At 39.4% G+C, this 23,733-nt stretch overlaps 1 protein-coding gene across 6 annotated transcripts in view; it reads right to left on the bottom strand.

The window, feature by feature from the left end:
• Window positions 1-23,733, bottom strand: part of fcho2 (FCH and mu domain containing endocytic adaptor 2) — a 195,385-nt gene that overhangs the window by 106,669 nt on the left and 64,983 nt on the right. For all 6 annotated transcript variants that reach the window (XM_080189245.1, XM_080189246.1, XM_080189247.1 and 3 more), the window contains exons 3-7: window positions 20,286-20,360; window positions 20,019-20,160; window positions 13,761-13,913; window positions 3,930-4,034; window positions 607-705 (exon numbers count right to left, since the gene is read on the bottom strand). In XM_080189245.1, the coding sequence (XP_080045371.1) occupies window positions 607-705; window positions 3,930-4,034; window positions 13,761-13,913; window positions 20,019-20,160; window positions 20,286-20,360 (574 nt within the window). The remainder of the gene's footprint in view (window positions 1-606; window positions 706-3,929; window positions 4,035-13,760; window positions 13,914-20,018; window positions 20,161-20,285; window positions 20,361-23,733) is intronic.

The raw sequence follows: 23,733 nt of genomic DNA, 5'->3' as shown, positions 1-23,733 counted from the left end.
TTTTGATCTAGATAATCACAAAATTAACTGTTTAGTGCCCTGTGGACTAGATTGTTATAGTAATATCTTTTGCATTCCAATACTTAAAATACACAAGTGTCACAAAAAGCCCATTGTTATCTTAATTTTATTAAGTGTGTTTGAATCAGTATCTGCTCCACTGACAAATTAGGAAATTTATATGGTGAAAGTATGTTGTCTGATACATTCAAGGAAAAATTAATACACTTGTAAGAAATTATTTTGGTTGGTAATGATCAAGCCTTTTCATTCAACTTGCTCAAATGTTAATACAAGACAAGTTCATCCAGTTAAATGCCAAATGAAGTGAATTTGCAAACTGATCTGGTTCCCTCCCAATTTTCATTCATAATGTTGGATGGCTTCAGAAGCTGGTGGCAATACTTTATCTTGTATATCAGCAGTTACTACAGTCACAGACTGCAATTTATAAATTATCTATTGGATGAAATGTGATCATGGATCATTTTTTTAACGTGGTTCCATACTTTCTGGCAAATCAAGTTCCTTGAGAAAAACCTGGCAAGCTTGAATAAAGTAATTACATTTAAAATTTATCACAATTGATTTTCACTGCTAACATACCTGACCAATCTGTATGTGAGTTTCTTCTATTGATTGTGCAAAAGAACTCAATATTTCTTTCATATGCCTAAGATGAGCTTCTTCAATCTCCTGAAATTTCTGAAGGGCAAAAGAATACAACCACAAAAACGTTTAAAATGAAATAAAATTCCATATTTTTACATTTCAAAGTGTAAACAAAAAAGCAAAATTAAATGAAAGACAGCAATACAACATAAATTAAGCAACATCAAATAACAGTGTTATGGCATTTAATTTGACAGTGCCAGGAATGCTGCTAACACAGGCCATGAGCAAACAGAAAGTGGGTCACAGGTAAAAACGCAGGACAAAACGAGACTGATGAGTCTGAAGGCCTAGTTTAAACAAAAAGTCAAAGGCAAATAAAGTCAGGACTCAGAAGCTCTGGACAATTCCCTGGCATTAAGTTTTCAGTTATAGTACTTACAGAATCCAGAAACCTAGGGAATGAAGGGCTATAGTCAACAGCTGGGATGCAAACCCATTTGTCATAATTGCTCTTCAGATATAAGGTTTTATATTTTATTTACGCTCCTTAAATAGCACCCAAATGACTTGGCAAGCAATTGTTTATGATCAGCAGAATATGCATTGGTGGTGATCTTATGAGCTTTAAGGAGGTGATATTGTCTAATGTTAAAACCATTCTCTGCATAGCAAACATAATGTAACAAGCAATACATTTGAGAACAAAAATCTAATTCTTGATGTTGATTTAAAAAATTCCATTCATGATACAGGTAATCATTAGCACTGCAACACTTTTAAAAGATGTATATACCATCACTCACCAATGTCTATCCTATTTTTTCTCAACCTCTTACATACCTTCTAAAAGCCCGTATGTAAGCTTCAGAAACAAAAAAAGAAAAAGAAGATTTTATCCTGGCAACCATTCACACTGGCCCTTTAAGAGCAGTATTCCTTTCCTAATGATAGGATTGCTAATATGATCATTTCAATACCAATGACTTACAATTTAAATATAATTTTAAGGTGATGGAGGCACCATGGATTAGGGCATTTCCTTCTCTTTGAGGTGAATATTCAACAGACTAATGTCTAAAATCCAGCTCTCAATTCACCCATCCCTCTCCAAACTTCATTTCCACTCCAGTCATGCCACACCTTTGCAATCTGAGGCTGGTATGATACTGTCATTCTGATCCCACAAACTGATCACATAACATCAGTATGTATGCTTCCCGCAACAAGCCCTTTGCCTTTCACAACTTTACGATGTAAAATTTAATTGGCAACTTGCACTGATTGCCCTAGAGAAATTGTCTTCACAGAAGTCTCCCTTCTTGACTACTTTCCCAAGGCTCCAGCTTATCCAAAAATCACCCAATCCCTGACCTAATTCTACTCATTCAAAGTCCAAATTCTGTCATTTGTAGTTTCTCCACCACCCCCTAATTTTCCCATTACTTTCTTCAACTTCATCCAACTGACCTATTTATTTTCCCTTGATTTTTCTATCAACTCTATTCAACTTCCTGATAGCGAACAGTGGTTTTCTTGTGCTGGCCATCAACCTTGAACCTTCAGAATATCAGCTTTGGCTTAGTTTTAGCATCTTTGTATCTCAAGTCAGAAAGCTATGGATTCAAGTCAAACTCCAGAAATTCACTAAACAATTTCAGATGATATTATGTGCAGAGTTGAGAAAGATGCTGTTTTCAGAAGGGGTATTAAGCAGCTATCTGCTATCTGCTTAATACCTGTTTACCCTGTCAAGTGAGCTGAAATTATCCCATAAAAGAGCAGAAGCATTTTCCTGATGTCTTGAACAACGTTTGTTCATTTGGCCCTCATTTCATCACAACCCCTATTTGGTCATTTATCCCAATGCTGATTTGAGATTTTACTGTGCTTAAATTGACTGCAGGATTTCCCTTGCTTTCAACAATAAAAACATTTTAAAAGTACTTTGTTGACTCAAACATTTCAGGACATTCTGTAGTCACGAAAGGTGCAAGATCCTTTTCAAATGGCCATTGTTCTACTTCCTCTTCAAAAAACCCAGCCCTCAATCCATCCATCTCTCTCCAACTTCCACTTCTCCTCCAAACTTTATTTTCACTCCACTCACGTCCCCACCCTTGCAAACTGACACTGGTACGATGCTATCATTCTGACTCCATTAACAGACCAAATACCATCAGTATGTAATGCTTCCCTGCAAGAAGGCTTTCACCATTCACAACTTCATGGGTACAATTTCATTGGCAATTTGCACTGATTGCCCTACAGCAACTGTCTTCACAGAGGCCTTCCCTACCCGGATATTTTTCCCACTTTCTTGAGGCTCGAGCCATTCCATCACTCCCCACATCTGGCCTAATTTCAACACTGTGCCCATCTCATCCTTCTGTTAGCAGGCTTTAGAATGCAATACTATTGAGTAAGAATAACAGTAAAAGATCTCACCCCAGATCAAATGAGATTTCTCTCTCCAATTTTTTTACATAACACTGGCAGAATTGAGATATCTTCTTACTCTAATCATACCAAATCATTGCTAGAAGCTGTGTGTGTGCCTGTTCAAAGCCAGAGTACCATTTTACATCTTACGATGTCCTGGGGACTAAATCCTTGGAAGGAAAACTGTTGATCAAGATGGAAACATTTAAAACGTGATATCTGAATTTCTCACTTGATGCAATAAATCTCTACTGGATTGCCTGAGCGCTTCACCATAAGAAATTTACATCAGAAGGAAGTCATTCCACCCATCGTGCTTTTGCTGAATGAAAACGAGCAATCCTGTCCAATCTCACTTCGCAAGCCTTGGTCCGTAGCCTTTTAGGCACTTTTTAATGTGATAAGGGTTTTAGCCTCTTCTACCACCCTTTCAGGTTGTGTGCTCAAACACTCACTATGCAAAGAGACAGGAAATTCAACCTACTTAAATTAAAGCATTTTTTTAACCATTTAGTTCATTATACAATAACATTTCTGCTGGTATCCTTCTCTCACAAAATCTCAGATAAGATGCTTATTAAGACACTGCAGGAACAGACCACAATTTTTCATCCATTAAAATAATTGGTGGAAAATCATGGGTTATGCAGGAGCGGAAAATTTAATGTTATTCTCAACCTTAATTTTCTGCCCATTCTCCATTTCCCTTAATAGATTTACATACTGGAAAGATCCTTGCCACTTATATTCTTAGTATGTAACTACATGTAGATATAAAAGATCACATTCTTAGTTGGACTCCCACTTCTGTATTAAGCAAATAACAAATAAGTAATATAGTGCACACTGATGATTAGCCAACAGATCATACATACCCGTGCAGTTTCTGTCATTTTCTGTTCAAAATCTGTTCTGGCCGCAGCATACTTTTCCACATATAGTTTATAGGTTTCTGTAGCTTTTTTAGATTTTACAACTGCCTGAACACAACATAAAAGACAAAATATATATTAACTGCTAAAGAACTTATCTTACAAAATAGGGTACATGTATTCTTATGGAGCTACGCAGTACATGAAATTTAGAGCACTGTCAAAAGTATTTTACTATGTGCTTCTTTTTTCAACTGAACACATTGTTGCTATCCTGTGGTTAACATTTGTAGATGGAACTTAAAAACTCACAATTAACTGAAACAAGATTTCATATTTTTAAACAGAGATCTAGAAATGTGTTACCCATTGTTTAAGTTATTTTTAAAATTTCAGCTTTGACCTAACAAGATAAATACAGGTTAATTAAACCAAGGCAAGTTTGATGTGCCTTTACGTTAGGGTGGATATATCAGTTTCTTAACCAAGCTTCTTCCACTTACCTACAGTTAAAACTTTAACGACTAAAATTAAAAGTTATATTCTCAAACATAAATTATAATCTGAGTTTTTATAACATAGACATACATTGTTACAATCTCTGTAGAGACTGATAACTTCTAAGACAATATTTTAATTTCCAGTGACTGCCTGGAAGGTTCACAATTTCAAATTTAAAGAATTTTACTGTAATAAAAACAAAGAAATATTGACTTAATACTATTTTTGTCAGCAACTTATGCTCTAAACATATTTCCTATTTAATTTTAAAACTACTGAATGTCCCCTATATAGTTAAAATATTATGCTGTCCCTTAAACAGACACTTTATTCCCCCAGAAACAATCCAAAGTTATTCTCAGTTCCCCGATAGTTGGCTCCCTTGCTTTTCTTTTCCCAGTCAGGAAACTTCTAATCCCAGAACTGATTCATGTGAAGGTTACACTGATGATTCCTTCTCTAATGCCCAAGACAGGCAAGTCTTCTGGCCTCCTCTAAATCCTCAAATTCAGCCTCTTCAATTTCAGCACGAACTCGCACCTAAGTGGTAGGAGAATAAAGGCAGCCCTTTCATAAGAACACAAGAACTAGGATCTGGAGTGGGCCATCTGGCCTCTCGAGCCTGCTCTGCCATTCAATAAGATCATGGCTGATCTTTGTGGACTGAGCTCCACTTACCCACTCACACGCCATAACCTTTAATTCCTTTACTGTTCAAAGATGTATTTATCTTTCTCTGCTTCATGTACAGTTCTGGCTTCCTCTGCCTCCTCATCGCTCTCTCAACGATGGCACAGTAGTTAGTACTGATGCCTCATAGCTCCAGGGGCCCTAGTTCAATTCCAATTGACTGTGTGTGTGGAATTTGTACATTCTCTTCATTTCTGCGTAGGTTTTCTTTGTGTGCTTTGGTTTCCTCCCACAATACAAAGATGCATAGGTAAGGTGGATTGGCCATGCTAAATTACTCCTTAATGTCCCAAGATGTATAGGTTAGATGGATTAACAATGGGAAATTCGTGGGGATACGGGGATAGGATGGGAGAGTGGGCTTGGGTAAGATATACTGTCAAAGAGTGGGTGCAGGTTCAATGGGCCAAATGGCCTTTTCTGCCATTTGTGTGGATTGTCTGTGTCTATAAGATTTAGTGATATCTTAAAAACCCTGCAACTTGATAGTATGTATTATCTCTTCAGATTAATGTTTACTTTATAAAATGACTTTCCCCAGGTTTCCTTCCCAGAGCCTATCTCCATGGCAACATGAATCACGTAGGTTTTGTATACAAATAAGAATGCTACTTAGCCATTTTCTGGACCCCAAAATTCCTTTCTAGCTTGGAATTAATCATAGTTTTGAATTATGACCATTTACAAAACCTGGGATTCCTAACACCTCCTTAGGAAATTTGGAGACCAAGGGTTGGATTTTCTGTGCAACCCACGGAGGCAGCCCATCATTGGTCAGCGGTAGGATCTTCCGGTCCAATGAGGTTCCCTTTGCATGGACTCTCGCCAGTAACCTGCGGCAGGGGTACACTATCAGTGGAACCAAAAAATCCCATTGGCATGAACAGGCAAAAAATTCTGCCCCAACAACCTAGCATTTAGCACAATTGCGCTCACACTGTCAGCAAACGTGAGCGTCTTGCAACTTCTTGTCCTTTAAATTTTTATCCCCAAACCATCAGGCTTGCTGTCAGGCAGAATTCAGAGTACAGCACATAATCTGCTTCATTCTTCTATTTTACATTGAACAGACAATTCCAAACCGTAACCATAAGACATAGGAACAGAATTAGGCCAGTTGGCCCATCGAGTCTTCTCCGCCATTCAGTCATGGCTGATATTTTTCTCATCTCCATTCTCTGGCCTTTTCCCCATAACCCTGATTCCCTTATTAATCAAAATCCTGGCCTCCACATATTTCTGCGGCAAAGAGTTCCACAGATTCATTACTCTCTGGCTGAAGAAATTTTTCCTCATTTCTGTTTTAAAGAATCATCCCTTTGGCCTGAGGTTGTGCCCTCTGGTTTTAGTTTTTCCTACTAGTGGAAACATCCTCTCCACATCCACTTTATCCAGGCCTCGCAGTATCCTGCAAGTTTCAATAAGATCCCTCTTATCCTTACAAACGCCAATGAATACAGAGCCAAAGTCCTCAACTGTTCCTCATATAATAAGCTCTTCATTCCAGGGATCATTCTTGTGAACCTCCTCTGGTCCTTCCTTAGATAGGGGGCCCAAAACTGCTCACAATGCAGCCTCAGAAGTACATCCCTGCTCTTGTATTCTAGCCCTCTCGACATGATTGTTAACATTGCATTTGCCTTCCTAAATGCTGACTGAACCTGCACACTAACTTTAAGAGAATCTTGAGCAATGGCTCCCAAGTCCCTATGTGCTTCTGATTTCCTAAGCATTTAGAAAACAGCCTACTCCTCCATTCCTCCTTCCGAAGTGCGGGGAGGAAAGTACAGAAGTGATGTTAGGGGTAAGTTTTTCACTCAGAGGGTGGTGAGTGAATGGAATCGGCTGCCGTCAGTGGTGGTGGAGGCGAACTCGCTGGGGTCTTTTAAAAGACTTCTGGATGAGTATATGGGGTTTAATGGGATTGGGGGTTATAGATAGGTCTATAGATTGGTAGGTGTTGATGTGATCGGCGCAACTCGTGGGCCGAAGGGCCTGTTTGTGCTGTAGTGTTCTATGTTCTATAACCTAACACTTTTCAACATTGTATTCCATCGGCCACTTCTTTGCTCACTCTCCTAGCCCGTCCAAGTCCTTCTGCAGCCCCCCGCTTCCTCAATACTACCTGTCCCTCTACATATCTTTGTATCATCTCCAAACTTAGCAACAATGCCTTCAGTTCTTTCTTCCAAATCGTTAACATATATTGTGAAAAGTTGTGGTCCCAGCACTGACCCGAGGCACTCCATGCCATCAGCAGTTGCCATCCTGAAAAAGACCCCCTTTATCTCCACTATGCCTTCTGCCAGTCAGCCAATCATCTACCTGTACCAGGATCTTACTCTTAACACCATGGGCTCTTAACTTATTTAACAGTCTCTTGTGCAGCACCTCGTCAAAGGCCTTCCGGAAATGTAAATAAATCACAGCACAACTAACTTCCTTGTTACCTCCTCCTCAGATTTGTCAGACATGACCTCCCTTTGACAAAGCCATGTTGACTCGGTCCTATTTCATCATGCACTTCCAAGTATTCCGCGATCTCACCTTTAATAATGGACTCTAAAATCTTGCCAATGACCAAAGTCAAGCTAACCAGCCTATAATTTCTCATCTGCTGCCTCCCTCCCTTCTTAAACAGCAGTGTTACTTTAGTTGGTTACTTTCCAGTTCTCTGGGGTCCTCCCTGCCTCCAGTGATTCCTTGAAATATCACCACCAATGCCTCCACAATTTCCTCAGCTATCTCTTTTAGAACGCTGGGGTGTAGTCTTATAAGCTAAACAATCTTATAAATGGAAGGTAGAAGTTAGTGCACAACCAGCTGCGTGTTTTGTGGTGGTGGGAGGTGGCCCATCATTGGCCGGCGGCAAGGTTTTCTAGTCTCACTACTGTCAATGTTGAATGTAGTCCTTGCCAACGTGAAACCTGCGGTGGGGGTGCACCATCGACGGGAGTAGAAGATTCTGTCAGTGAATGGCTGAAAAGTTCTGGCCACTGCACTTTAAAAATAACAACAGCATATTCCTTTAACTACAGTGCATTTCCTTTTGTCTCTTCAGCTTAATGTTTACTTAGTAAAATACCTTATGAGGGTTTAACTCTGGTACATGTAGTTGGTAAAAGCTGGTCTATACCATCTATTTGGTTTAATCTGGCTCCTGCAATGTATTCAATACTACTATTTGGTTAGGGTTAGGGTTACCAGACACAAAAACAAAAAATGCTAGAAAATGTCAGCAGATCTGACAGCATCTGTGGAGAGAGAATAGAGCCAAAATTTCAAGGCAGGATGACCCTTCATCAGAGCTACCGAAGGGTCATCCAGACTCAAAACACTGGATCTATTCGCTCTCCACAAACGCTGTCAGGCCTGCTCAGATTTTCCAGCATTTTCTGTTTTTGTTTTTAGATTCCAGCATCTGCAGTATTTTGCTTTTACCTCAGGGTTACCAGGCAATTTTCAGAAGTTTAATAAAACAAACCTGCTCAATTTACCCATGACCAGTAAAGTATCAGCTTGCACCTGTCTGTACTTCATCATGAACATCCATTTTTGGTCAATTAGATATAATTTAAAAAAGGAAAATATACAGTAATTAATCAATAAATTGACCAGGGTTAATTATGGACAAGCATAGTTCTATTAAAATTAAACCTCACCACAAGAGGTTTGAAGTTGCATATTTAAAGTTTGTGTCTAAAATTAATACAATTACAATTTCATTACACTTGTTTTGTAACATGCAATAGCTTGATTCTGGCCTCTTCTGCAATCCTGATTTTTATCGCTGTACCATTGCCTTCAGCTGTCTCAGTCCTATCCTGTAGAATTCTCTCCCTAAATCTTTTGCAGTTTTTCTCCTTTAACATTCTTCTTCAAGCCTATCTGTTTGACCAAGCTTTTGGCTTCTGGCCTCTGGCCTTCACACCAATCTGTGAGCCCAATATGGAGAGACAGCAGAGTACTACTACCCCAGACAACGTTTAAGCAAGACAGCCTTGATTAAACTTGGAGTAAACAGAACAGCTGATGTGACAAGCCCCACTCCAAAAACAACAGATTATCAGAGCTCCTTTACAACAAATATTCTTCTTTGGACACCCAACAAAAAGACCAGCATCACAAAAGCTTTATCTTTAACTTCCCCTTTAATTGTAGTTCTCGTCCTCTTCTCCTTCAATCTATTTTTGAAATCTGGACCTTACCCTCCTATCATTTTGAATTTTAACTCCCACTGCCAACCTTCCAGCTATGTGATCTACTTTCTGTATGGTGTTTTTGAGGGGGAGACCAGGTGTGTAGATGAGGGTAGTGCAGTTGGTGTAATTTATATGGATTTCAGCAAAGCTTTTGACGAGGCTCCACGTGGGAGATTTATAAAGACAGCAAGTGCACATATGAAATACAGGGCAATTTGAATTATCTTAAAGGAGAAAAACAGCAAAACATTTAGGGAGAGAATTCTAAAGGATAGGATTGAGGCAGCTGAAGGCAATGGTACAGCAATAAAAATCAGGACTGCAAAAGAGGCCAGAGTCAAACCATTGCATGTTACAAACCAAGTGTAATGAAATTGTAAAGGTATTAATCGTAAACACAAACTTTAAATATGCACATTTTCTTGTGGATTCAAAATTAGCTTAGTTGTAGGAGATAGAGGGTGATGATAGAAGGCTGCTTCAGTGACTGGAAACCAGTGTCCAGTGATGTACCACAGGATACCAGTTATGGATCTCCTATCATTTGTCATTTATATAACAGACATAGATGACTTTGTGGGGGGTAAGATTAGTAAGTCTGTGGATAACACAAAGACTGGGCGGGTGGTTAACAGTGAGGTTGCGTGTCTAGGGCTACAGGAAGATATAAATGGGATAGTTATGTGGGCAAGTAAGTGGCTGATGGAATTTAACCCTAAAAGTCTGTGGGAATACACTTTGGGAGGAGTAATTTGAAAGGAAGTATTCAATGAATGACATGTCACTAGGAATTTCTGAGGAACAAAGGGACCTTTGGTGTATTTGTCCCTAGATCTCTGAAGGGGGAAGGGCATGTTAGTGGGATGGTGAAAAGGGCATTTAGGACATTTGCCTTTATCAATTGAGGCACTGATCACAAAAGCAGGGAAGCCACGTGTTGGAATTGTCTGGAACTTTACCTCATCAGAGGCCAAAGTACCTGGAGTACTGTGGACAGTTTTGCTCACCACATTATAGGAAGGATGTGATTGCACTGAAGGGAGTGCATAGGAGATTCACCAGGATGTTGCCTGGAATTTAAGCTATGAAGAGAGGTTGGATAGTCTTGGGCTGTTTTAGTTGGGCCAGAGAAGACTGAGGGGCATGGGTAGGGTGGAAAGGGAGCAACTGTTCTTCTTAGCTGAAGGGTCAGTCACGAGAGGACACAAATTCAAGGTGAGGGGCAAGAGGTTTAGGGAGGATGAGGGGAAAAACCATTTTACGCAGAGAATGGTGATGGTCTAGAATGCATAGGCTGGGATAGTGGTGGAGGTGGGTTGCCTCACATTCTTTTTTAAAAGTACCTGGATGAGCACTTGGCACATCATAACATTCAAGGCTATTGGCTAAATGCTGATAAGTGGGACTAGGTAAATGGCTCAAGTGTTTCTCATATGTCGATGCAGACTCAATGGGCTGAAGGTATGATTCTGTAAATTGTGCCTCCTCCTCCTTTCCAGCCATATAACTGTATCTTTTAAGAACCTCTTCACCCAGCCCAGATCTCCTCTTCTCACCAGGCTTAGCTCTCATCTCACTCCATGGTTTCTCTTCAAAGAGTATAAAATATATGAACTTGATCAATTCAATAAGGTCGCTCACCATCTTAAGCACAATTAGGAATGAGCAATAATTGCCAATCTTACCAGCTTCTATGACTAACTAAATAAAAGTAGAATATATATTTATTATATGGGCACATAGGCATGGCAGAATTTAGTGTGAACATGAAAGAAAAGAAAGGCAATTTTAAAAATTTCTAAGAACAATTTACTTCCTGCAAGAATGAAATTGTACAGCTGTGACTGTTCTTTATCTAGGTAGAAAAATTGCATGCCATTGCAGGAACATGTATCTCATCATTAAAAAATTCGTCATGCAACAATTTACAAGCCCTAACATTCTGCAGTGATTGCAATTTGGATTTACTGTGCAAGTGCAGCAATTCCTTGAAACTCACAGGGAGGGACATATAAACATATGAATTAGGAGCAAGAATAAGTCAACTGGCCCCTTAAATCTAAACTGTCATTTGATAAAATCATGCTAATCTGATTGTGGCCTACTTTTCTGATTATCTCTAACCTTTGAAGCCCTTGTCAATCAAGAATGTATCTAACTTGGCCTTAAAAATAATGTTCCTGCCTTCACAGCTCTCTGGGGAGCAAAGTCATAGAAACATAGAGAATAGGAGCACAAGAAAGCCATTTGGCTCAAGCCTGCTCTGCCATTCATGGCTGATCATCCAAGCACCGATCCCACAATTTCCACTAGTCACTGCCTGCCATTTGGTAAAAAGCCCATTTATTCCTACTCTTTGTTTCCTCTCTGCCAACCAGGTTGCTATCTATCTCAATAGACCACCCCCAATTAAAATGTGTTTTAATTTTACACATTAATCTCTTATGTGGGATTTGGTGGTAAGTCTTCTGAAAGTCCAAATAAACCACATCCACTGGCTCCCAATCAACTCTACTAGTTATATCCTCGAAGAATTGCGGTAGAATTGTCAAGCATGATTTCCTTTTCACAAATCCATGTTGACTCTGTCCGATCCCTCCACGGTTTTCCAAGTGTTTTGCTATAAAATCTTTGATTCTAGAATTTTCCTCACTACCTCTGTCAGGGTTGCTGGTCTATAATCCCATTTTTCTCTCTACCTCCTTTTTTAAATAGTGGGATTACATCAGCTACTGTCCAATCTGTAGGAACAGTTCCAGGGTCTATAAAATCTTGAAGGATGACCACCAATGCATAATGTATCCACTATTTCTCAGACCACTTCCTCAAGAACTCTGGGGTGTAGATTATCAGGCTCTGAGGATTTATCGGTCTTCAATTCCATCGGTTTCCCCAGCACCATTTCTTTACTAATATTGAAGTCCTTCGGTTCCTACCTCTCACTAAACCTAAGTTCTTCAATATTTCTGGTATCTTACTTGTGCTCTCCTTTGTGAAGACAAACCTGAAGTATGCATTTCAATTGGTGAGCCATTTCTGTGTTCCCAATTATAAATTGCCTTGTTTCTGACTGTAAGGGACCTACATTTGTCTTCACTAATCGTCTTCTCCTCACATACCTATAGACACGTTTACAGTAAGTTTTAATGTTCTCACAAGCTTACTCTTGTACTCTTATTTTCTCCTTTTTAATCAGTCTCTTGGTCCTCCTTCACTGAATTCCAAACTGCTCCCAATTCTGAGGTCTGTTGCTTTTCTTGGCCAATTTGTATGCCTCTCCCTTGGATCTAATGCTATCTCTAATTTCCCTTATCAGTCATGGTTTGGCCACCTTTCCAGTTTTATTTTTGTGCCAGACAGGAATAAAGAATCGTTGCAAATTACCCATGCACTCCTTGAATGGTTTTTATTGTCTATCCACTATCTTTCCTTTAAGTAACATTTTCCAATCTATCATAACTGACTCTTGCCTCATACCATCATAGTTTTCTTTACTAAGCTCCAGAATCTTTGTCTCAGAATCAATGACGTCACTCTCCATCTTAAAGAAAAATTCTATCACATTATGGTCGAACATCCCCAAGGTGTCTTGCACAACTAGATTGTCAATTATTCCTTTCACAATTACTAGTCCAGTAACAACCCCACTACACCAGGGGCTGTATTTTTCTCTGAGTCTTTCTTTCTCACGAGAATGTATCTTTTCTGAATATTCTGAAATTTCTCCTTAAATATCTGCCACTGTATCTTTAGCATCTTACTCTGTAATCTAATTTTCAAGTTCAGCTTTCTTCATACCCTTGTAATTGTCTCTATTTATCTTTAAAACACAGTCTAAACTCACATTTTTCGCTCTCAAATTGAATGCGAAATTCAATCATTTTGTGATTGTTGCTATCGAGAGGCTCCTTTACAATGAGGTCATTAACTAATCCTATCGTATTGCATATTATCAGGTCTGGAATTGCCCACTCCCTGGTTGGCTCTAGAACATGCTGCTTGAAGAAATTGTCCCAAAAAAACTCTATGAACTCATTTTTCCAGGTTAGCTTTGCCAATCTGATTCAGTCAATCTAAATGTAAATAAAAATCATTCAGGATTATTGCAGTACCTTTCTTAGAAGCCCCCACTGTTTTTTCTTGGTGGCCCCATTACTGCAAGATTAACAGCAGAGCAGCTGAAATCGTTGAATAATTTCTGGCTACTTGCAACTCGTAGGGCAGTTCTTCATCATCACAAACTGCTGAATGTATTTACGCATGAATAACTGCAGCATATTAAACACTTGCTGTTATTTTCCTGATATTCTGGGCACTCATGCTTCTGGGTTCTCCACAATTGCTCATTCCTACCAGTTTCTCTTAGCCCTTTTAATCAGGAATTCCTTCTCAACTTAAGAAATTTGAGAAATTGATTTTTTTTTTAAAAAATAGAGCTTACCTTTTCTACTTCTTTTTGTGTTGCACCCTCTTTTTTTAATCTTTCATATTCTACACATTTGACACTGTAGTTTTCTTTAGATTTCTGCAGTGATTGAGTGATGCTCTGAATGTTCTGTACAGCATCCAGGGTTCCCGCCACTTCTTCTTTCGTCTATAATGGAAAATAAATTGTCAAAAATGAATTATTTTATGGTCAGCAGGCACTCATTCCAAAATTTAAGTTCAATAACCTCTCTAATTGGTGTCAAGTAATTGGGATTTATTAAAAGTACAGTTTCAAAAATGTCATAATGCATTTTCAATCATTTAATGATGCATTTATGTTTCAAAATACTTTAGGATTATTCAACAATCAATAAAAGAAACATCAAGGAATGACATGTATCCAATTTTGCTCAAAATGTCCGCATGAAACACTTGCAAGATTATGGAATCGTAAAATAGTACAACATAGAATGAAGCCACTGGCATGTTCTGCCTGTACTAGCACTTTGATTGAGGACAAGAGTTCCCAAGCTAAGGTCCACAGACACCAAGAGATCTGTGAACGGTCTCCATGAAATCCACAAAGCCTGTGGCCATCATGTGAATGGCAAACGCCAGCTTGAATGCGCAAAGTTTAAAAATAATTAGCATCAAACAGGCCAATCAGGGAAAGGCCTCTTATAGCCCAAGATGCTGATAGGCGATCTGTGTGGTTGGCAAACAGTGATTCAATCAAGCCCCACCCCGCCAGCATGATGGAGTCAGAGATGCCTGCAGCATTTTTCTAATCTAAGTGCTGCATTATCAGGCAAGAAAAGCTAAAGTTAAAGTTTATTTATTAGTCACAAATAAGGGCTTACATTAACACTGCAATGAAGATACTATGAAATTGCCCTAGTCATCACATTCTGGCACCTGTTCAGGTCAACGCACCTAACTATGCCCCTAATCAGACTGTGGGAGGAAACCAGAGCACCCGGAGGAAATCAATGCAGACACAGGGAGAATGTGTAAGCTACGCACGGACAGTGACCCAAGGCAGGAATCGAATCCGGGTCCCTGGCGCTGTGAGACAGCAGTGCTAACCACTGTTTGGGAGGCTAAGGAGGAAATTGCAGGTTCCCTGGCCAAGATATTTGAATCATCGATAGTCACGGGTGAGGTGCCTGAAGATTGGAGAGTGGCAAATGTTGTGCCTTTGTTTAAAAACAGCTGCAGGGAAAAGCCTGGGAACTGCAGGCTACACACATCTGTGATAGGTAAATTGTTGGAAGGTATGTTGAGAGATAGAATCTACAGGGAATTAGGCATGCAAGGGCTGATTAGGGACAGTCAGCATGGCTTTGTGAGTGGGAAATCATGTCTCGCAAATTTCATAGAGCTTTTTTTGACGGGGTAACCAAGAAGATAGATGAGAGCAGTGGAGTTGATGTTGTCTACATGGATTTTAGCAAGCGCTCTGACAAGGTACTGCATGATAGGTTATTGTGTAAAGTTATACCTCACAGGATCCAGGGTGAGATATCTAAATGGATACAAAATTGGCTTCTGTCAGGTGGTTGTAGAGAGTTGCTTTTCAAACTGGAGGCCTATGACTAGCAGTGTGCCTCAGGGATCAGTGCTGGGCCCACTGTTATTTGTCATTGATATTAATGATTTGGATGAGAATGTAGGGGGCATGGTTAGTAACTTTTCAGATGACACCAAGATTGGTGGCATAGTGGACAGTGAAGAAAGTTATCTCCAATTACTACAGGATCTTGATCAATTGGGCCAATGGGCTGACAAATGGCAGATCGAGTTTCATATAGATAAATGTGAGGTGATGCATTTTGGTAGATTGAACCAGGGCAAGGCTTATTCAGTTAATGGTAGGGCATTGGGGAGAGTTACAGAACAAGGAGATCTAGGGGTACATGTTCACAGCTCCTTGAAAATGGAGTCACAGGTGGACAGAATGGTGAAGAGGGTATTCAGCATGCTTGGTTTCATCGGTCAGAACATTAAATACAGGAATTGGGACGTCTTGTTGAAGTTGTACAAGACATTGGTAAGGCCACACTTGGAATACTGTGTGCAATTCTGATCACCCTATTACAGAAAAGATATTATTAAACTAGAAAGAGTGCAGAAGAGATTTACTAGGATGCTACCGGGACTTGATGGATTGAGTTATAAGGAAAGGCAGGATAGACTGGGATTTTTTTCTCTGGAGCGTAGGAGGCTGAGGGGGGACCTTATGGAGGTCTATAAAATGAGGGGCATAGACAAGGTAGATAGTCAATATCTTTTCCCAAAGGTAAGGGAGTCTAAAACTTGACAGCATAGGTTTAAGGTGAGCCTTCTATTGAGGAGGCACATAGTTAGATTATAAATTGAGGAAAATCATTTTGTAAGTAAATGTAGAGAAGTTTACAATTGCACTTTGTATTTTGTTGATACAAAAGTGTCCAGAGGGGCAATTTTTTCACAGAGGGTGGTGAGTATCTGGAACAAGCTGCCAGATGTAGTAGAGGTGGTATGATTTTATCTTTTGGAAAGCATTTAGATAGTTATATGGGTACGATGGGTATCAAGGGATATGGGCCAAATGCAGGCAATTGGGATTATCTTAAGGGTTTTAAAAAAAAGGGTAACATGGACAAGTTGGGCTGAAGGACCTGTTTCCATGCTGACTCTATGATACTGTGCCTGCATGCCGGTCTTCTCAGCAGAGTTAGCAATTATAGAGTAGTTATCAGAAAATTTCGTTCCATATGTTTTGATAAAAATATGTGATTTGCTTCAAACTCTTCAAAACTTTTACACCATCAACAAGGCACGAATTAGGGATGTGATAAAATACTCTCCACCTACCTGAAACTTTGCCCCATCGAAACTCCAGAAACTGAGCACTATCCAAAACAAAGAACCTGCTTGATGGACACCCAAACCAGATTGAATTCCATTTGCCACTGATCAGCCCATCTGACCAACCTATATCCTCCTGTAATATAAGACTATCCTCGTCACGATTTACCTCCCCACCAATTTTTGTGTCATCCGTGAACTTATTGATCAAGGCTGCTATATTCATGTCTCAATTATGTATATAAACAGTTACAGTAGAAGTCTTCGAACAAGAAATCTTGACATGTCATCCTTTCAACTATTAGCTGCACGTTCAAATTTAAGTTGTCAGCCTCTACAGAGATTGTAACACCATCTACAAGATGCACTGCAGCAGCTAGCCAAAACTTCTTTGACACCTTAACCTCTACTACCTAAAAGGGCAATGGCAGCAGGTGCATTGAAACACCAGAGCTGTCAGGCTCCCCTCCAGGTCACGTACCACCCTGACTTGGAACTATATTGCTGTTCCTTCAATGTCACTGGTTCAGAATCCTTGAACATTCTCCTTGTTAGCACTATCAGTGTACTCACACCATGAAGAGTGGAGCCGTTCAAGGACTCGGCTACCCTGCACCTTCTGAAGGATAATTAAGGGTAGGCAGTGAATGCTGGTGTTGCTACCAAAATCCACATCTCGTGAATGAAAATGGCAAACCTCCTCTGTATACTCTTAACGTCCTTCATAAAGTGTTGAGTGTTGTACCCAGAATTGTACACAAAAATCTAGTTGAGACATGGAGTAGTTTTTAAAAGGTTTATTATGAATTTCTTGCTTTTAAAAAAAGTCAGAGTCAGTACGGCACAGGAGCTCGCCATTTGGCCCATCAAGTCAATTCTGGTTCTCTGTCGTGCAATCCAAAAATCATTTTTCTCACTCTTTCCACTAAGCCCTGCAAATTTTCTTCACATGTTGATGCAATTTCCTTTTGAAGTTATTAAATGTTTCTGCTTCTACCACCCTTGTCGGCAGCAAATTTCTGATCATTACCACTTGCTGTGTGAAAAAGCTTTTCATCACATCCTCCTGCATGTCTTCACCAAAATTTGTATTCCCAATCCTTGTACCATCAGCTAAAGGGAACAGCTTTTGTCTATCTTGTCTAAGCCTGTCATAAACTTGGTCACCATTATCAAATATTCCCTCAATCTTCATAAAAGCAAAATACTGCAAATGCCAAGCTAGCATGTTTCTCTCTCCACAGATGTTACCCACCTCCTAAGTATTTCCAGCACTTTCTGCTTTCATCCCCTCAATATTCTTTGCTTCAAGGAGAACAACCCCAGCTTCTCCAACCTAACCTTTTAGCCAAGTTTCCTCACACCTGGGACTAAATTTCCTCTGCACCTTTTACAGGTCCTCACATCGTTCCTAACGTGTGATGACCCAATGGTAGCAATAATTGTGACCTAACCAGAGCTTTATAAAAGTTCAGCATAACTTCCATGCCTTTGCAGTCCATACCTTTATAAATAGTTTTGTGCTTTGCTAATTACTCTCTCATTATCTCCTGTCACCTTCAAAGATCTATGCACATCAACCCAGATCCCTCTGTTCCCACACGGTCTTTAGAACTGTGCAATTGAGTCAATACTGACTATCTCTACATCGTCTGCCAAAATGCTTCACCTCATACTTCTATTTGTATCAATTTCGACCAGCCAATTGCTGGCCCATTCTGCTAGCTGAATGCCATCATCCTCAATGTCAAACAATGTGCAATTTACAGCATGTAATGGTAGGCTGTATGGTAGTGTATCCTCCACCTTTCAGAAAAGCTTACTTTTCTTACAAATTGGAACATCCAACAATCTTAATCTTATCAAATGCCAGCACGTTCCAAAAAAATTACTGAGTTTCTGTCTGAAAATAACTTATGGCTATGGGTGACTGTAGTTCCAAATAAATTAGTTTAATGCAAATCACAGAAAGCCAGTGTAACTTGATAAAACGCTATGTGGAGGATTATTTGAATTACTATTTAGTTTATTTTACAGATTTTGTTTTTGAGGTGTTTCAATTACAGAGACAATGCAATAACCACTAGATGACCATAGTTCTTAGAATCATGGAATGACATAGCACAGGAGAACATCACTGACTGTTACCTTACCGTAGGGCTATCCAATTAATTCTCCTCCCATGCCCTTTCCCTGTGCATTACTTTCTTTCAAATATTTATCCAATTCTCTTTTGCATGTTCATACTGAATCTACCTCCAACAACTTTTCAGGGCAATGCATTCCAGATTTTAAAAACTCTCTGTAAATAATGTTGAAGTGATGCTAGATGGCTATCTTGGCCTGTTGGACGTTAACCTGGTGTTGTGAGACTTCTTACTGTGTTTACCCCAGTCCAACTCACTGTCAGGAGGCCTTCAGTTAACTTTACACTCTTTTAGCCAGCACATGGAATTTCACCTGAACACTGCCTAGAGGAGATGTTTCCTGCAGCAAGCTTCTCCTGAAACAAAAAAAAACTGAAACCCTGTTTGAGGCCAGAAAGCAATATGCTTTACCAAGTATCAACTCCTAGAGAAACCTAGCTCTTAAGGGAACCATCACCCCAACATGAAATATAGTTTTTTTCCTCAAAAGCTATTGGGTCATCACAACAGTGAACAGAAATGGCTCCAGCATGAAATGCTGCAACTTAAGCCATTGAATGTGTCCTAACTCTTACTCTGTCCTTTATGACCAATTTTTAAAATAGAATTTGCTATCTTTTCACAATTCCATACTCTTCAATCTTCTCTGTGATCTCATGTATGGTACCTTGTCAAGGATTTTCTTGTATTCATGCTTACTGCAGTTCCATTGGCGATTTCCTCAAAGAATTTCAAAATGTTTACTCAGCATTATCGTGTATTTTGTAATCAATGTTGACTATTTCTACTTTCTCTTTATTTCATTGCATATAATTTCATCTTCAGATGTTGAACTTCCTGGTTTGTAATTAGTCAGTTTCTGAATCAGGCTCCTGTCTGCCTAGCTATTAAGTGTTAACTGTCTCATGGCACTTCTCAAAGAAAATGAAGAAACATTGAGCTGTTCTATCCATTAATTTTCAGTTAACACATGCAATTAAAAAACTAAACTAGACCTTCATTTCACTGCTATGTGGGATATTATTACTACTGTGCAAACTGGCTGCTGCTATGCTTACATAGCAAACACCAACTTCATAAGTTATTCAATTCGTGACGCATTGGTACATTTCAATTACACAACAAAGCATTATATGAATAATAATATCTATTAGATAAAAGACAAACAAGTGATTTATCTGATCAGTTTCTTAGTATTGAAATATTTGGTTTGTTGCAATTAAATTTGTTCTGATTCAATTATACTGGGTAAAAGGTGCCATATGTTTTCTTACCTTCTTATGTGCCTTGGTCTGTTCATCTCCATACTTTTGTACTTCTTTAATTAATTCTTGAAGTTTTCGTACTAGATCTAAATGGCTACTGGCTAATTTCTCAGTGGACAATTTTAAAACATCCCATACTGGTGCAAATGTTCTGAAGGAATACATAATGTAAATAGATAAACACTATAGTATGAGCAGACTTAAAATGATTTCAAGTCCTTTAAAAAAATTCTCTACAGTCACATCACATTTGGAATATTCATCAAAGAAACTTACCCCAGCTGACTGTAATTACTTGTTGTTTTGGCTAACTTGGTCATGGATCTTGAATAAATATCTTCTATTGTCACACTGTTTAAGAGGGAAAAGATTTATCTTAAATAAAAGATCATCTTAAATAATAAAATTAGAGAAATAAATTGTTAGGGATAGTCAACATGGTTTTGTGAAGGGTAGGTCGTGCCTCACTATCCTTAGTGAGTTGAGTTTTTTGAAAAGGTGACCAAAGAGGTGGATAAGGGTAAGGCAGTTGACGTGGTGTATATGAATTTTAGTAAAGCATTTGATAAGGTTCCCCATGGTAGGCTACTGCAGAAAATGCAGATGCATGGGATTGAGGGTGATTTAGCAGTTTGGATCAGGAATTGGCTAGCTGATAGAAGACAGAGAGTGGTGGTTGATGGGAAATATTCAACCTGGAGTTCAGTTACAAGCGGTGTACCTCAAAGATCTGTTTTGGGGCCACTGCTGTTTGTCATTTTTATAAATGACCTAGATGAGGGTGTAGAAGGATGGGTTAGCAAATTTGTTGACGACACCAAAGTCGGAAGAGTTGTAGACAGTGAGGATGGATGTTACAGTTTGCAGAGGGGCATAGATAAGCTGCAGAGCTGGGCCGAGAGGTGACAAATGGAGTTTAATACGGCAAAGTGTGAGGTGATTCACTTTGGTATGAGTAACAGGAATACAGGATATAGGGCTAATGGAAGGACTCTTAGTAGTGTTGACGAGCAGAGAGATCTCGGTGTACATGTGCATAGCTCCCTGAAAGTTGGCACCCAGGTTGATAAGGTTGTTAAGAAGGCGTATGGTGTGTTAGCTTTTATTGGTAGAGGGAGCCATGAGGTCATGTTGCAACTGTACAAAACTCTGGTGCGGCCGCACTTGGAGTATTGCGTACAGTTCTGGTCACCGCATTATAAGAAAGATGTGGAGGCATTGGAAAGGGTGCAGAGGAGGTTTACCAGGATGTTGCCTGGTATGGTGGGAAGGTCTTATGAAGAACGGCTGAGGGACTTGAGGTTATTTTCATCAGAGAGAAGAAGGTTACGAGGTGACCTAATTGAGGCATACAAGATGATCAGAGGGTTAGATAGGGTGGACAGTGAGAGCCTTTTTCCTTGGATGGTGATGGCTACACGAGGGGACATAGCTTTAAATTAAGGGGTGGTAATTATAGGACGGATATCAAAGGTAGGTTCTTTACTCAGAGGGTAGTAAGGGTGTGGAGTGCCCTGCCTGCAGCAGTTGTGGACTCGCCAACTTTAAGGGCATTCAAATGGTCATTGGATAGGCATATGGATAACATTGGAATAGGTTAGGTTAGAGGTTATTGGTTCCACTGGTTGGCGCAATATCGAGGGCCAAAGGGCCTATACTGCGCTGTAATGTTCTATGTTCTAAAATTATTTGATCAAAACAAATTTATGATCGGTCAATCTATGGAGCAGGTTCTGTAGGGAGAAAGTGGAATAGATATTGATTTATCCAAATGCAAATCAGATAAGACTTTTTTTCAGAAAGTAACAATTCGGTATGTCATATTTGAGTAACTCAAGACATGACAAGGGTGGGTGTAGAATGCATGGGAGGAGGAGAACCTTGGATGTGCAGTTCTCAAAGTTCTCAACCCTGCCATTTTCCATATGTCTAGGTTTGTTGTAAACAAACTGATAAGAGATTAATTACTGCGATTAGTCAACAACTATGGATACTGAGAATGAGATGAACCATATTATTTTCTCATTAAACAATTCTATTCTCCTATGCTCGAGGTCAAATTGAATTGAGATTTCAAAGAGTCTTCTTCCACCCACGAAAGTGCGATAAGAGAGCGATGTCATTCCTGATGAAAGTTTCACAGAATCATAAAATCCCTTTGTGCAAAAGGCCATTTGGCCCATCAAGTCTGCACTGACAACAATCCCAGCCAGGCCCCATCCCTGTAACCTCACACATTTACCCTGCTAATCCCTCTAACCTACACATCCTGGGACACAAAGGGGAAATTTAGCACGGCCAATCAACCTAACTCACACACCTTTGGGCTGTGTGGCAAATGTGAACTGTGTGAAGAAACAGGAGCATCACAGTAAACCCACACAGACATAGGGAAAATGTGCAAACTCCACATGGACAGTGACCTAAACTGGGAATTGAATCCAGGTCCCTGGAGCTGTGAGGCAGCAGTGCTAACCACTGTGCTACCGTGCCACCCATATTTGGACGTGGGGGTCAAAAAACGTTGACTTTGATCTTCCCAGCGTTTGCTTTTTTATTAATCATTCACAGGATGTGGGTGTCACTAGCAAGTTAACATTTATTATTCATCCCCAATTGTTCGAGAAGGTGATAGTGACCGGCCTATGAACTGCCACAGTCCAGGCAGTGAAGGTATTCAAGGAATTTTGGGAATTCCAGGATTTTGATCCAGTGTTGAAGGCACGGTGATATGTTGAAATTTCTCGTTTAGCACTCATTTGGTCAACGCCATTTCATTACAATGTCATTACTGATACAATTGGGAACATATATTCCTTTTCGTTTGTCAGCAGGCATAACTAGGAGAATTTAAATGTATAAATGAAATCAGCCTCACTCTTAATTCAGCAGTCACAGAGATTTTAAAGCATAATATTTAAATAAATTATCAGTGAATATTATGTATTTTGTTCAGTGAATAAATATGGAAATAGAACTTTGCGCAAAACAGAATGAGGACCTGACGAGGATAAATACACACACAGCAAGTCCAACAATAAAACTAATCCAAACTGACAACAACCTAATAACAATCTCAGCTCATTACTTCTCTCCAATTGTTCTGGACACTTCAGAAATTCATCTTCATGCTGCTGCTTCACACATTCTCTCCTTCCATCCCTCTCTCAGCTGCCTTCTGTGTGTCTGGAATACTCACTCTTTGCAATTTCTCTCCCAACATCCTTTTTTTCACCCAATTTTATTCTTGCATCCTGCACCTGTATTCTGTTCACCAGCCCATGATTAATTATTCCATTCTCACTAACATTGTAGTTCAATGGTGACACTTTGTGAATTATTTAAATTCATTTATTTTTAGAAATTTATTTTAACTTTGAGAGTTCTTACATTTATGAATGTACATGCACAGTACTTCAGCTTATATTTTTCCCCCAGACAAGAAATGCTTAACAGAACCCAAATCCAGTTTATACATTAGTTCTTAAAAGAAAGCCTGATTCACTTAACATTGTTTTGCTTAAAGACATTTTTCAGGAAGGTAACTGTGATGTCAACGGAGGAATTACTGTATGCCCAAGTCATAGTGTTGTGTCATATCAACTTGTAGGTGGTGATGCTCCCATGCTCCAGCTCCTTGTTGTAGAGGTTAGAGTCATAGAAGTTACAGCATGGAAACAGGCCTTTCAGCTCAACTTGTCTGTGCCAGTCTTTTTTTAAACCT

This window comes from Carcharhinus amblyrhynchos, chromosome 5, assembly GCF_965287045.1.
Source record: "Carcharhinus amblyrhynchos chromosome 5, sCarAmb.v2.hapA, whole genome shotgun sequence".
In the NCBI taxonomy this organism is placed as follows: Eukaryota; Metazoa; Chordata; class Chondrichthyes; order Carcharhiniformes; family Carcharhinidae; genus Carcharhinus; species Carcharhinus amblyrhynchos.
The sequence above is the reverse complement of the archived record's forward strand: the minus strand, read 5'-3'. Positions and strand labels throughout refer to the sequence as shown.